The sequence below is a fragment of the Misgurnus anguillicaudatus genome, chromosome 21 (assembly GCF_027580225.2).
Source record: "Misgurnus anguillicaudatus chromosome 21, ASM2758022v2, whole genome shotgun sequence".
Lineage (NCBI taxonomy): Eukaryota > Metazoa > Chordata > Actinopteri > Cypriniformes > Cobitidae > Misgurnus > Misgurnus anguillicaudatus.
The window spans coordinates 34,979,324-34,992,781 of NC_073357.2; the positions used below are offsets into that span (position 1 = coordinate 34,979,324).

Sequence of the window (13,458 nt, forward strand, 5' to 3'; positions counted from 1 at the left end):
TCTTGATGCTCAAAATTGGTTTTAAACATTGACAAGCGCTCTTTTATATGTCGATGACATTAATTAGGCATTGTTTAGAGGCGGAGGTTTGAAATTGCTCAGCTGCGCACAAAGTTCAAGATCATTTGCGATTTATAAATTTCACATCTTAAAGAAAGCGGTACGCGCATTTTCTGTGCGTAAGTTCGGTTTATGAATCACACGTACGCATTTTTGATAAATGATCTTAAAGGGACAATAAGTAGGATTTACCCCATCTAGTGGTGAAATTTTATTTTGCATTCAATTTCACCACTCTCTAGCGCCTCGCTTTTCCAAATGCGTGTTGCAACTATGGTAGCCGTTGTAATCACTGATCTCCTTGTCCGTTTCAGCTGGTTCACGTGTTCTGAATGAAAACGCGTTGTGGAAACGAGTTGGTAGGCTAGTGCTTTTTGTCCCTCTCTGCTATTGTAGTTTATCAGTACAGCCAAAAGATTATAGAAGAACAAGAGGGGAAACTCTGATTAGTTTTTGGCAACAACCACTAGATGGCGCTTCAGTAGCGCAGCCGCCATTTTGGAATGAAAATTCTCACTGCCAATTCATTCTCAATTCATTTTTTACTTAATCCATTTCGAGCAATTCTAATGTACATTTGTGTATATGTATATGAAGCCAAAATATTATGTGTGGATGAGTTTATGTCGGTATGTTTGTATGTAAAGTTAGCCTATATAAAAGTAGAAGACTTTTATCTAAATATCTGAAAATAAGCTGTAAAAAGGGATTAATGATCACTGGTCTGATTGTATGTTATTCTGTGTAATCATCATCCAGTTTGAATTTGATCTTTTAATGTACAAAGTAGCTGATATTGCCATTACTTCTAGTTGACTCCCGAGTCGCTTTCATTCCAAAATGGTGGATTTGTAGGGCTGCTGCTGGGCGCTGGTGTTGCAATGGAACGTTCTGACTTTCACTTCTTGTCAATATACGGCGGAACAACATGGGCCCTGTCCCAAATGGCACACTCCAGATGACTTCTCAGAGTCCACACTTTGATGACATCATGTAGTGCAGACTTTAGGGACCCTTAATGCGAGTCCACGTAGGTGCACCGGAGTCGTATTTTGTGACAGACTCGGAAATAGGAAGAGAAATTGCCCATCAGTGTGAACTACTCCCTTCTGTCATCTGATTGGTCTGACTGCTCTTTCGCGAAGACTTCTGGGTTGGTGAAGTGCGCGAAGCCTGCTGCAGTGTGGGCTTCGCTGAAGACCGCATCAAGGGGGCGCTGATGAGCACACTTCGAAGAAAGAAATTCTAAGCTTACAAAGTAAAGTCAGATCACTGGCAGAGGTCATTTGACACCACGAGGACATATTTATGAATAAAGACATTGATTTTGATTAATAAATCACTTAAAACCCTACTTACTGTCCCTTTAAAATCAAATGCAGAGTGGTTTCTACGCAGCATTTTATAAAAGAGGCCCCAGTGTCCACATACCTGTGCCACAAACATGGACAATTACACTAAAATTATTTGGTTATACAGTATTTATTGGTTCTTCCTAACCCCAAATAGCTGGAAGAAATCTAAAGCCAAGCCAAAGCTCGGGTCTTAGGAGGATAAAGGTGCTTTAAAGGTTCTTCACATCGATGCCATTACAATTTAGTCGAAACTTCTTAAAAGAAGAGTTTCTTTCATACCTTTTATCATTAATAAACCACTGAAACAGAAAGGTTTTTAAAATTTGAAAGGCTCTTTATGGAACCATTCAGCCAACAATGGTTCATCCATGGCATCGTAAAGCACCTTTTAGTTTTAGGAGTGTACTAGTGTAGTGGCACGGGTCAGATGCTAAACCGAGCATCTTAAAATAAAAATGTTTAAAAAAAAACAATGTTTTGAATAAAAATGGCAAGTGGCAACCCCAACGTAAACAGAATAATTAACTAATGGGAGTATTTGACTTGTAAGAGCTTGTAAATAATTTAACTATTTTTTGCATGAATTAGGACTTCATTTTTTCGCACTGTGGAATGCTGTGTAATAATTGCTTACAACATTTGGGTTGGACATCTTTTATTTTCATATTGCCAAAGCTGTACAGGTTCTATAAATATTTTTTAATATTTACATCCAATATCTTGATTTTTCCTTTCTCTCTTGTTCTAAATAATACACGGACAAAAATGAAAACCCAAACAAACATATGTGCATCTGTATCTCTCTCACACACTTTAAACTACAGACCCGATCCACCGTCCAACTCACAACATCTGTTTTCGGAGACCTGGACCCTGGGGAAATCAGGTTTGTGCTATATACATTTCTAAGCAATATCAATAGCAAGTGACCTTGTCATGTCCATCTGCAGTCTGCATACTTTATGGAGAAGCAAAACACCACGCTTTGTTGTGTGCACATTCATACTGTACATGTAAATCTATTAAAAATGAGAGCAAAACATAAAACGCATTAAAATATGTATTCCTCCAGCTAGTAGTCCTGAAGAGATGGTCTGAGCACATGAACAGACACTCTCTGGCCCTCTTTGTTTCTAAGACAAACACACAATCACACACACAATCTCACACACACACACACACACACACACACACGCAAGAAGAGACACTTTAAATAGGACATTTTGGAGCAGACAACATCTTGCTTCATCAGTGTTTCAGCAGCAACTTCGGTAAGCTTTTCTGTCATAACAGATCTCCTAATGCTGCTGTTTTCAAAATCAATAATGCCAGTTTGGTTTGTTGCATCAAAAACAACAACCAGAAAACATAAAACTGATTCCTGATCCACTCTCTGATATCCACACCATGAGCTCCGGAGGACAGTGAATCTCTGAAGGAATGCCTGGACTTGATCTTTGTACCCACTAGTGATAGTATTGCACATCCAGAAAACAAACTACAGTGTCTTGACATTTTTGACATTGTTTCAACATTGCTTTAGTGAAATGTACAGTAGTTAATCTTATTTTTTTAAATCTTATTTCTTAAAGTGACATGCATCTTAACACAGCAGTTCACAGACAGGGTTCTTTACAGCTAGTACAGTAGTTTGAGCCTTACGTGGCATAGCTAAAGAGATATACAGACTTTAGAGCACTTACAGCAGGTGAAGAAGGGCAAATGGAACATTTACGAATAAAACAGCTGCTTCGTCGCGGGCGGTTATGGCGAAACCCCTCATACGTGGCAGCGTTGGATTGCAAAGACTTTTTAACATTTTACCCACCACAGACATAACAGACCGGAGTTTACAGTACAACTTAGCACATAAATAGTAATTACACAGTCTGTGGACTTATTTCAGAGGAGGTCGGACAAGGGGAGCAGGGGCGAGAGCGCTCAACACATTCAACTGATATTTTGCATGCCAGTGCCAACTCGCGAGAGATGGGCAAGGGACCTGCATGCAAATGCCTCTGGTCGAAATAAATAATAAAAAGCGTGTAGATACGTCAACATCAATCTTGTCCTGGTTGTCGTCCATATGCTTGGAGTATGTGATTAAATCGTTTATGCATACAGGCTGTTGCTTTAAGTGGAGAATATGTAAATACATCTGAAAATCAGTATTGGGTCTTTAAAAGCTTGGCAGGATAGTCGTCGAGTTAGGTTGTAGAGAACATATTGCAGGTATTTCAGGAGCAGGTTGAAGTGAACGTAGTAGAGATGTGCGCTTTACTAGCTTGGTAGTGGACGAGGGGACAGCATCTTGGGTTTGCCCTCCGCCTCTTTCCCCTTGACTGCCGCCACGTAGGAGAAGAGACAGAGCACCGAGTAACAGATCTGATGTGCCTGTATCAGAGATAGAAGTTTACACAAGGGGTCATTTTAAATGAATTAATATTGTGGATAACTGTATAGTGTGTATGACATCTTACCATAGGAGTCTTGTATTTGTGGATCACCACTTCTTTAGTTTCAGGAACTGCAAACCCCAGTGCAAGACACAAAATGAAAAGTTCAACAGCAGTCGAATAACAAATGTAGCAAATTAAAGGGCAGAGGCAGAAACAGAGAGTTATACAGAGAAAAAGAAAGATTAGTGAAAGAGAAAAAAGTGGATGGGTACACCTACAGTTTGGTTCCAAAACGCAATAAATCCATTTTTACTAATTTTGGTAAAAACGTGTTTTCCAAGAAAGTGACAAGATGGACTATTTTCTGTTACAAACGTTCACATAGCATCTTTAGGTTATAATAACATTAAAAATTCAAATTCATAATTAGATTTTCAAAGATTTATTATAAAAACTGATTATTTTTCTCCAAAAAGCTATAAATCTATTCAATCAATATATAAATGTGCATTTATCTTTGCCATGTTATATTCATTTAGTTGACTAGTCGTATACACTGATTAAAAAAACTAAACATTAATGTCATTAATCAAAACACTTACTTTGTCATATTAAGAGCACTGTCATTGCTGCGGTTATACTTGGGACGTCTTCGCAAAAAAATTTTGACAGCGATAAGCAGGAAAATGTTTTGGTCCTGCTCGATTTTCGTTGACTTTGCGTAAAATAATGAAAAGTTTTTCATAAGATCCCCTGTGGTCATTCAATGTGTTAGCATGACAGAAGCTTGATGCTGTCGAGAGAACAAGCAACCGACGGCATTTTTTCTTTGCCCGAGTGCCTCTCACATAAATTATAAGATTTTAATGGCTTACGTTTCTTCCTCATCACAGAAAACCACCACAGGTTTATCAATGCCATAAAATTATTTTGTTTGTGTTTGTTTGTTGATCACGAAGTACAAAGTAGATGAGGAAAACTAGGATTCTGTGTGTATTCAAAGTACCACCCTTATTGTTTACAATGCGTGGAATGGTGCGCTGTGATTGGTAAAATGAATTTATTGCATTCTGCTGAGAAGGAGGAGTGGCGCTTGTCATGGTTTTGAAAAAAAGGGAGAAAAGATGACAGAATAACATTGCGGATATTGGATTTTGCGTAAAATGAAAAATTGCCTTTTTAATACTGACCTAATACAATACTGATTTTGGCAGTAACTAATTTTTTTTTTAAATGACATTCATGGCATTTTGGAACCAAACTCTTTATATAGCTACTGTATATATAGCTCTGCTCCAAAACCTAGTTAGCTGTCACATTGCTTACAGGCTACATTGAAAGAATCTTGTGATTTGTAAAACTTCACATACACAGCAATTCTGTGTGTCATGCAAATAGCACTCAGTGAAGCAAACATGAGACTATTTTACTATTTACTATTTTACTAAGACACTGTAGACAGTGATGGCAAGAAAGGAACTTGATTTTGGGTAACCTGTAACACCAGCATTGAAGCAATGTTCAGAAAGTTGTGACTCAGAAAGTGAATTATTTAAAAAAAATCTTGCATACTTTTTAGCACTGAAGCTTGTCACAGTGCATCTTGGGATTGCCTTCACAAAGATACTGTCAATGCTACCTTAAGCATTTTAGGAAGCGGCACAATTATGATGCCAATCTTTCCAAACAGTTGCACACTGCCTAACAATGACTAGGTTTTTGAACAGAGCGTATTATCAACCCCCCTGTCATTATTCACTCAACATTTCAAGCTTCTAGAAACCAGTGGTCTGATTTCAGAAGCATCCAATGGTATAATCCTGCAGGTATCATTTCTAAGAGCATTTGTCCAGATGTCACATAACTGAAAAAAATTCACCATCGGGGTAGACATTTCCAACAAAGCTGAGAAACTCTAATGTAAGAGGGTGCGGAATCAAGGCAGAAGGTAAAAGAGAGAGACAAAAAAAAGGAATATCACTGCAAGACAGGAAAAAACAGGAAATCCGTGTTTTGCTGGGTTTTTCCATCACTTATGAAATGATTTTTATTACAGGCATGAGTGTATGAACTTGGGTTTAGGAGAAGCAACATCTGACATTAAGGCAGTGCAGTGCAGATGAGGTGTATTGGTGAAGGATGTATGACAGATGATGACACATGTAGAGAGTTAAATGAAGAGGAAAAGGGAGTAGAAGAAAAGATAAATGTGACAGCACTTTACCTGCTGGAGAATGAAGGTTTTCATAGCAGCAAAGATGAGGGGGCGGATTACAAAAAGGAAGCACATAGACACAGCAGTAACCCAGTCTAAAGCTTAGTCTGCGACTACAAAATATATCCTTATTAACCATCTCCTCTCCCCAACAGAACGGGTTAAACAATCTGTATATTCTGTTTAGTTACTTGGTGTAGTCAAGCGCTTACAGTAAGCAACTCACTGGCTTAAAACTGACTTCTCTTAGGGGTTGTGCACACCAAAACGTTTAAACGCGGCTGAAAACGCCTGGAGGACGCACTTTGGTAGCTCGGATCCTTCAGCTGTGAACCGGTTGGTTGCTGTGGTAATGTCCCGCCCCTTCTCCACTGCGATTGGACGGCAGTGTGAGAACTGACATTGACGAGCGGAGCTTTTCACCCAAAGTTGAATATTTTTCAACTCTCCGAGCGCCGGATTTCAACGCGGAAGAAAACCGCTAGCTTCCATTGGATACAATTGAAAGCATGCGCCGGCCGCGGGCATAAAAGCTTTGGTGTGCCCGCCCCATTATAGCAGTGACGCAGAGCTAAAACAAAAGTAAGAAATTTCACCGATAAATAAATAAATGAAAGCAAAACTTCATATTCAATTCATATGCGAGGCTTGTTTTTATTCGATCAACCGTTTTAGGCTTGGAAACCTCTTTATACATCACACCGACATCTACAACTAAATGCAACCTTTCAACAGATAAGCACATTCTGACCACCACATCTAACAGCTTAACGTGACTGAGTTAACTTCTCTGGCCTGCGTGTTTGTGTGACTGAGTTACCGCTGTGTCGCGTACAGGCCTAGAATTAAAATGGGGGTAATTACCAAACTCCTCCAGGACAAAGACTCCTTTCACTGTATTGCACTTTTTAATGTGACTCAGCTCTATGAAAACCTAAAAACAAACAAAAAACAAACAAAAAAACAACAGGACACACTGTTACCAACTCAATCACATACTTGTGGGAAAATAAACAAGAAAGTATTGTTTGAAGAGATGACAATCATGACAGTTAGTTAACTCTAAACTAGGGAGAAACGAAGAAATAACATGATAAGCAAGCTTATGAAAAGCTATCAGAACTCAAATATGACTGCACAGAGAAAGAAGTTTCCATGTTGAGAGAATTACATGGGCCGGTGACGCAAATGGAGAGATTGAGCTGTCCCAATGTTTCAATATGGCACTTACTTCATGCAAAAAATTTCTGTATGATAAATGTGTTATAAAAGGCATTTTATAAAACGGCCAGTTCTGGTTCTTCATTCTGATTGGTTGAAACGCGTTCTAAGCCGTGATAAAATACACCGGTAACCTCACGGTTCAGACCACATTACATAATATGTATATCACTGCGCCACTGTTGCTGCGTACTGATTTATGAAAATAAACACCACAGTCTTAAATCATATTTTTTATTTGTCTACAATTGCACAATTAATGGCGATATTCAGATAAATGTCAATAAATATTGTTGAGTCATCTCGTCGATAAAGAGAAAACGTTGTCTGAGGAGTCTATAACTCAAGTTTATACGTCCGCTATTATCTACTGGGTGGCGATCTTACCCAACTTAAACACTGACGCATTCACTCAACACTGAAAACAGCGTGTTTTTATCAGGCTCTGAATCTGATCTCTTACAAAAGTTCTTCACAAAAATGGAATTATCTCAAATTTGAGAGGTGATAAGAGAACAAATGAACAAAAACGTTTTTTTGTTTGTTTTTGTTTGATAGCAAATGGTCTGTTCTTTCATTTGATATTTTATGTTTATTTAAAGATGATAATTTTTTCTGCAAGGCATTAAACTAAAACTGGGTGGCAACTTTAAAAAAAAAAAAAACGCTGACGGGGAAAGAGTTCAGCATGCTTCCAAACATATTTGATCATCACTTCAACATTTGCATAATATAAATATTAATGTATGAATTAGATGAATGGTGATTTATAAAATAAAGACCACAGTCTTAAATCATATTTTCATTGTGTCTTTGCTGCATCTCTGTTGGTTGGGAACTGCGCTCTGTTTCAGTCACACTTGATTCTGAGGAACTACTTTGTTTGGCGGATGAGTAATATTTGTACTAATATAATTACAACTTATTTGTGTTTTATTTTATAAAATCCTGCTAACGTTATGCATGTGAAGTAACCGTTTTATAAACGCAATAAACCCCTTGAAGCATTGGGTTACCAGTGCATTTTATAACAGCTAAGGGGGGCTTCGCGTCGTGCCTAACAACGCCCCTTAGCTGTTATAAAATGCACTGGTAACCCAACGCTTCGAGGGGTTTATTGCTTTATTTGACTACAATTCATGCTGAAGCCGCTGGCAAACCTGACGAGATTTCTAAAAGATCCTTGAGTGCTATACTGAATAGCTTTTTGCATTCTGTAGATGTTTTATTCAAAACGACTTACAGTACAATGTACTCAAAGTAAATTTTATCAGTACGTGTGTTTCTTGGGATCAAAGGACTGCTGATGCAACGCTCTACCAATTGATCTACAGATGAACCTGCAGCTGAAAATGGAAATGAATGGCATTGAGCGCTCTAGTGACCTGTGCTGAAAGGCCCATGCAAAAAACATCCATGGAAAATTCCATTATTAGAAACAAAAGACAGAAACACACAAAAAAAGAGAGAAAAATAATATAAAACATGAAAAAATAGCACACAAAATTGTCCGCCAGAAAAGCTACAGATTAAGGAAAAGAAAACTACATGAAAATGTCACGCTAAATAAAAACTGCATAGGTTGTGTACCTTCCGCTCCTTGCAGGGGGAGAGAGCATGAGAGAGAAACGGTTTGGATTATTATTGGACAAAAAGAGCAGAACCCCCCTCCCCCTCCTGATCCTACGAGCCCACTGGATTAATCTACACCCACTGATCCCATACAGAAAGAACAAAGGTTCTGTACATTAACCATTCATCATTAATCTGCTATTATTTTACATAGACATTATTTGTGATCCCACCCCATTACCCTCCATGCCTCCTCCACCAGCAATGAAGACCAGCTCCCTCACACATGCCTACAGCCAAAACAGAACAGTGCCAAAACCATTACAACACACACAACTACACTACAGTTCACAAATGACTAATCTTTTACTTCAAGCTCAAGTAAGTAACTAATAGCCAAAGCTAAATCAACCTATTTTAGAGCTTTAAAAATCCCCTGATATAAGATTACCCAGGCACATCAGTTAGAAATGAGACATGGTTTTACAGATTCCTAGTTAAACTTTTTTCAGTGTATTTCTGTAGTGATGGAGTTTTACTCATGATTATACCATGAGGCTGTTAAATGCTTTATTCTGATTGGTTGACAAATGTTCCACAGGTATTCATTATTTTTTGATATACGCACACCTGATCTGTCAAATGTTTTAAAATAAACACCAGAGTAATGTCCGTGGTAACCGTGGTATAAGCGGAATAATTGACCCGCGGGGTAACGCATTATCATCAGTGTTGGGGGTAACGCATTACAAGTAACATGCATTATGTTATAATATTACTTTTCTGAAGTAACGAGTAAAGTAACGCATTACTTTATAAATGTACACATTAATATTACAGTTACTTTTTTTAAAAAGTAATGCGAGTTACTTTTCGGTTTAACTAATTTGATTTAAAAACAACACAACGTACTGAATTAGACAGAATGCAGTAACACAGAATTACGCATTATATACGTGCGCGCGTGAGAGGTTACAGTTTTGAGTCCAAAACAGAGATGGCAGGCCAGAGCTTGATATTTTTGCAATGGAAATGTGCAATTTCTGTATGCAGAACTTCTCAGTCATAAAAACATGTGCAAGGCCTGAACGAGATCAAGCCTCATCAAAGTAAGAAAAAGTAACGCAAAAGTAACAGTAGCATTACATTCCATGAAAAGTAACTAAGGGTGTACTCACACTATCCAAACCAAACCGCGCTCGGGTGCATTTGACCCCCAAAGCCTGGTTCGTTTGACTAGTGTGATTGTTTCAAAACAATCGCATCTTAATGACGAAAGCGCACCCGGACTCGAATCGAAAAAAGTACAATGTGAGTGCGTGCGTCTGGGGGAGTAGGGAGGGGTGATAATCGTGCTGGGGCATGGTTTGGTTAATGTGAGTGCACCCTAAGTAACGCAATTAGTTACTCTTTTAAAGGAATAGTCCACTCATTTTCAATATTAAAACATGTCACTACCCCAACCAAGAATTGTTGACACATCCCTCCACCATCTGCGCGCGCGCACACAAGCACCGGAGCGCGCCGCGACGCCCCGACAGCACCCAGCCTAGCCCCATTCACTAAACGGTACCATCCAGAGACAAAGTCAGAAGTAACCAAACACATCAACGTTTTTCCTATTTAAGACGAGTAGTTATACGAGCAAGTTTGGTGGTACAAAATAAAACGTAGCGCTTTTCTAAGCGGATTTAAAAGAGGAACTATATTATATGGCGTAATAGCACTTTTGGGAGTACTTCGACTCGGCGCAGTAACAGCCTCCCTCTCCCATTATGAGAGTGAGAAGGGGAGCGGACTTTTCAGGCGAGTCGAAGTACTCCCAAAAGTGCCATTAAAGCGCCACGTTTTATTTTGTACCACCAAACTTGCTCGTATAACTACTCGTCTTAAATAGGAAAAACGTTGATGTGTTTGGTCACTTCTAACTTTATCTCTAAATGGTACCATTGAATGAATGGGGCTAAGCTAAATGCTATCGAAGCATCGCAGCGCGCTCCAGCGCTTACGTGCACGCACACAGATGATAGAGGGATCTATCAACAATTCTTAGTTAAGGTAATAACATATTTTAATATTGAAAGAGTAGACTATTCCTTTAAGGAAGTAACTTAATATTATAATGCATTACTTTTAAAAGGAACTTTCCCCAACACTAATTACCACCTTGGGTGTGCATTATTTTCGAATAATTAAACGGCCTGTCATCAATTATTCCTTACATGTCTAGTAATGGACTTCCATTTATGTTAATATGAAAACATTATAGTACTCTTCATTACGTGACTCATTGTTAAAATCTACCCTCGAACCAACCAAAATAATTATTCAAAGAACTGTGGGGAGAAAAAAAAACACACATTCGTTCTCTTAAAAAAATATTTTTATCCTTGTCATTGTCTGAACGAAACATTACTTTAAATGCAATGTCAAAATATTTTACAGAAAGACTAAAAAGTTTTTTGTCATTTATCACAACAGCCAACTGACTTTTTGCGACCCACCCATTGTGTGCCCCTCACAAGTGGGTCTTGACCCACAGTTTGAATCCTTTGCATTATAAAATAAAAGTAAGTTCATCAAAGCTACAGAAATGGGAATTATGTAAAAAAATCTAAACTATGGTATGTTTCACCTAACTTTTGGGGATTTTAGCTTTTTCCTTTAATGTTACCCTATGCCCATAATTTGTAAATTTGTAAAAATGTACTCTCTGTAGCTTTTTGACGTATCACAATGAGGTATTTCCCACCTCTTCTGGACTCTTATTGGCTGCTTTCTCTTCATCGTTTGGTTCAAGTAATCCATTAAAAAAAAAAAATTTTGTAATTAAAAAGCATTTGTTTTCCTTTCAAATTTCAAACTAATACCTTCGAAACCAAATGTTTTTAACAATTACATGAACTTCTCCTATTAAAAACATTTTTTATTATTTTTAGATACTTGGATAGGTATACAGGTTATACTCTCTATTTTATAAAGGGGACATATCATGAAAATCTGACTTTTTCCATGTTTAAGTGCTATAATTGGGTCTCCAGTGCTTGTACCAACCTAGAAAATGTGAACAAGGTCAACCCAGTAACTTAGTTATGGTAAACCATTCTCTGCAGCATAGGTCATTAAAATTTGCCCCCTGTGATATCAGAAGGGGATAATACCTCGCCTTACTTTGCACTATCCAACCATGGCACTGCCATTTAGTGCAGAGATCAGCTCATTTGCATTTTAAAGTACAAACCCAAAAATGGCACATTTTTGCTCATACCTACAACTTGGCAATTTGAACATGTTATAATAAATTATCTATATGGTATTTTGAGCTACAACTTCATATATGTACTCTGGGGACACCAAAGATTTTTTTGACATCTTAAAAAAGTATTGTGAAATGTTCCCTTTAAAAGAAATGCCCCCAAGACGGATTTCGTACATTGCTGCTTACAGTAAATGTTTTGCATAAGGTCTACATCTTACCTCTGGCTCACCACAACAAACTGACACGATCACACCAACACACAAACTGTAAGGAGCAGAGCTGGATGTCGTGACCATAAACACGTCACACTAACACACTCGGCAGGTGGAATGTTCTGACATTTAAAAAGCAAATCTCTGCTAGTGATTATGCAGCCCAAAAACAAACACCCAGCAAATAAAGTCAAACAACAACAACGGAAAACAAAAGAGCTTTTCCTTTCAGAACAGTTTCCATACGGAACAACACCAAGTTATTTCAATTATTTACTTGAGTATGTATTTCCCAAATGGTTTTTTTTTTTTTTTGGTTTTGTTTTAAGGATATTCTTACGACTATAGTGTCAGCTGTTCCCGGAAATATTCTCAAAGGAAAAAGGCACGAATAGAAAGATAAGAGAGAAAAGAAGGAAAAGAGATGATGAGATGATAAGGTTGACAGATGACAAATGCAGAAAAGGAGATACGCGGGATTGAATGGACGAAGAATGAGAGGAAGGGGCATGTCGGTTTCCGGCAAACATGTAGTCATGGTTACGATACAGGCAAGCCCTCCTACCTGGCTGTGCATAAATTTGAGGTTGATGCCTTCCAATGTGACCTGAAGGAGACCACCCTCTCCTGACTTCATATCCTGAACCGGAAACTCTCCTCCCAGTTCTGGACCTAAACAAATGGAGAAAGGTTTGCATTTTTTCCATCCACAAGAATACATTTTAATAATTAAAGGCAGGCTAGGCAGGAATGATCTAAAAAACTTTTTTACAAATTTGGTTAAACTGTCTTTATATACAAATACATAATTAAAATGTAAGTACTCTGAAAAAGAGAGTATAAAACTCGAGTGTCTGTAAACCTTTCACGACCGTTTTAAACACAGTTAATTATTTCCATTCGGGACGAAACAAATGATTGGCTTGTGTGACTATCACTCTCTCTCGACCATGGCACCACCCCTGTTGCTATGGGATCTGCCCACACATGCGCACAACCGATTGATTTGAACGTGCACGAGGCACTCTAGGAAGAGCAAAAGTACGACAGAGAAAGTGCATTCAGAACTCACAATACCTGCATATCCAGTCAGCGAAGGCAAACAAGGCAAAAAAAGAAATAAACGAAGCAATCAAACAAGAGTAAATATCGCGTGGCTTTTCCT

General features: G+C 38.2%; 1 protein-coding gene across 50 annotated transcripts in view; it reads right to left on the reverse strand.

Moving 5' to 3' along the window:
- Positions 1–2,053: 2,053 nt before the first annotated feature.
- madd (MAP-kinase activating death domain) overlaps positions 2,054–13,458 on the reverse strand; it is a 76,560-nt gene continuing 65,155 nt past the window's right edge. For 30 of the 50 annotated variants that reach the window (XM_055204585.2, XM_055204743.2, XM_055204650.2 and 27 more), the window contains 4 exons: positions 12,859–12,965; positions 6,894–6,963; positions 3,896–3,942; positions 2,054–3,809 (listed from right to left, as the gene is read on the reverse strand). In XM_055204585.2, coding sequence (XP_055060560.1) covers positions 3,696–3,809; positions 3,896–3,942; positions 6,894–6,963; positions 12,859–12,965 — 338 coding nt within the window. In that variant the 3' untranslated portion in view covers positions 2,054–3,695. The remainder of the gene's footprint in view (positions 3,810–3,895; positions 3,943–6,893; positions 6,964–12,858; positions 12,966–13,458) is intronic. The other 20 variants (XM_055204847.2, XM_055204797.2, XM_055204792.2 and 17 more) reach the window with 1 other exon arrangement.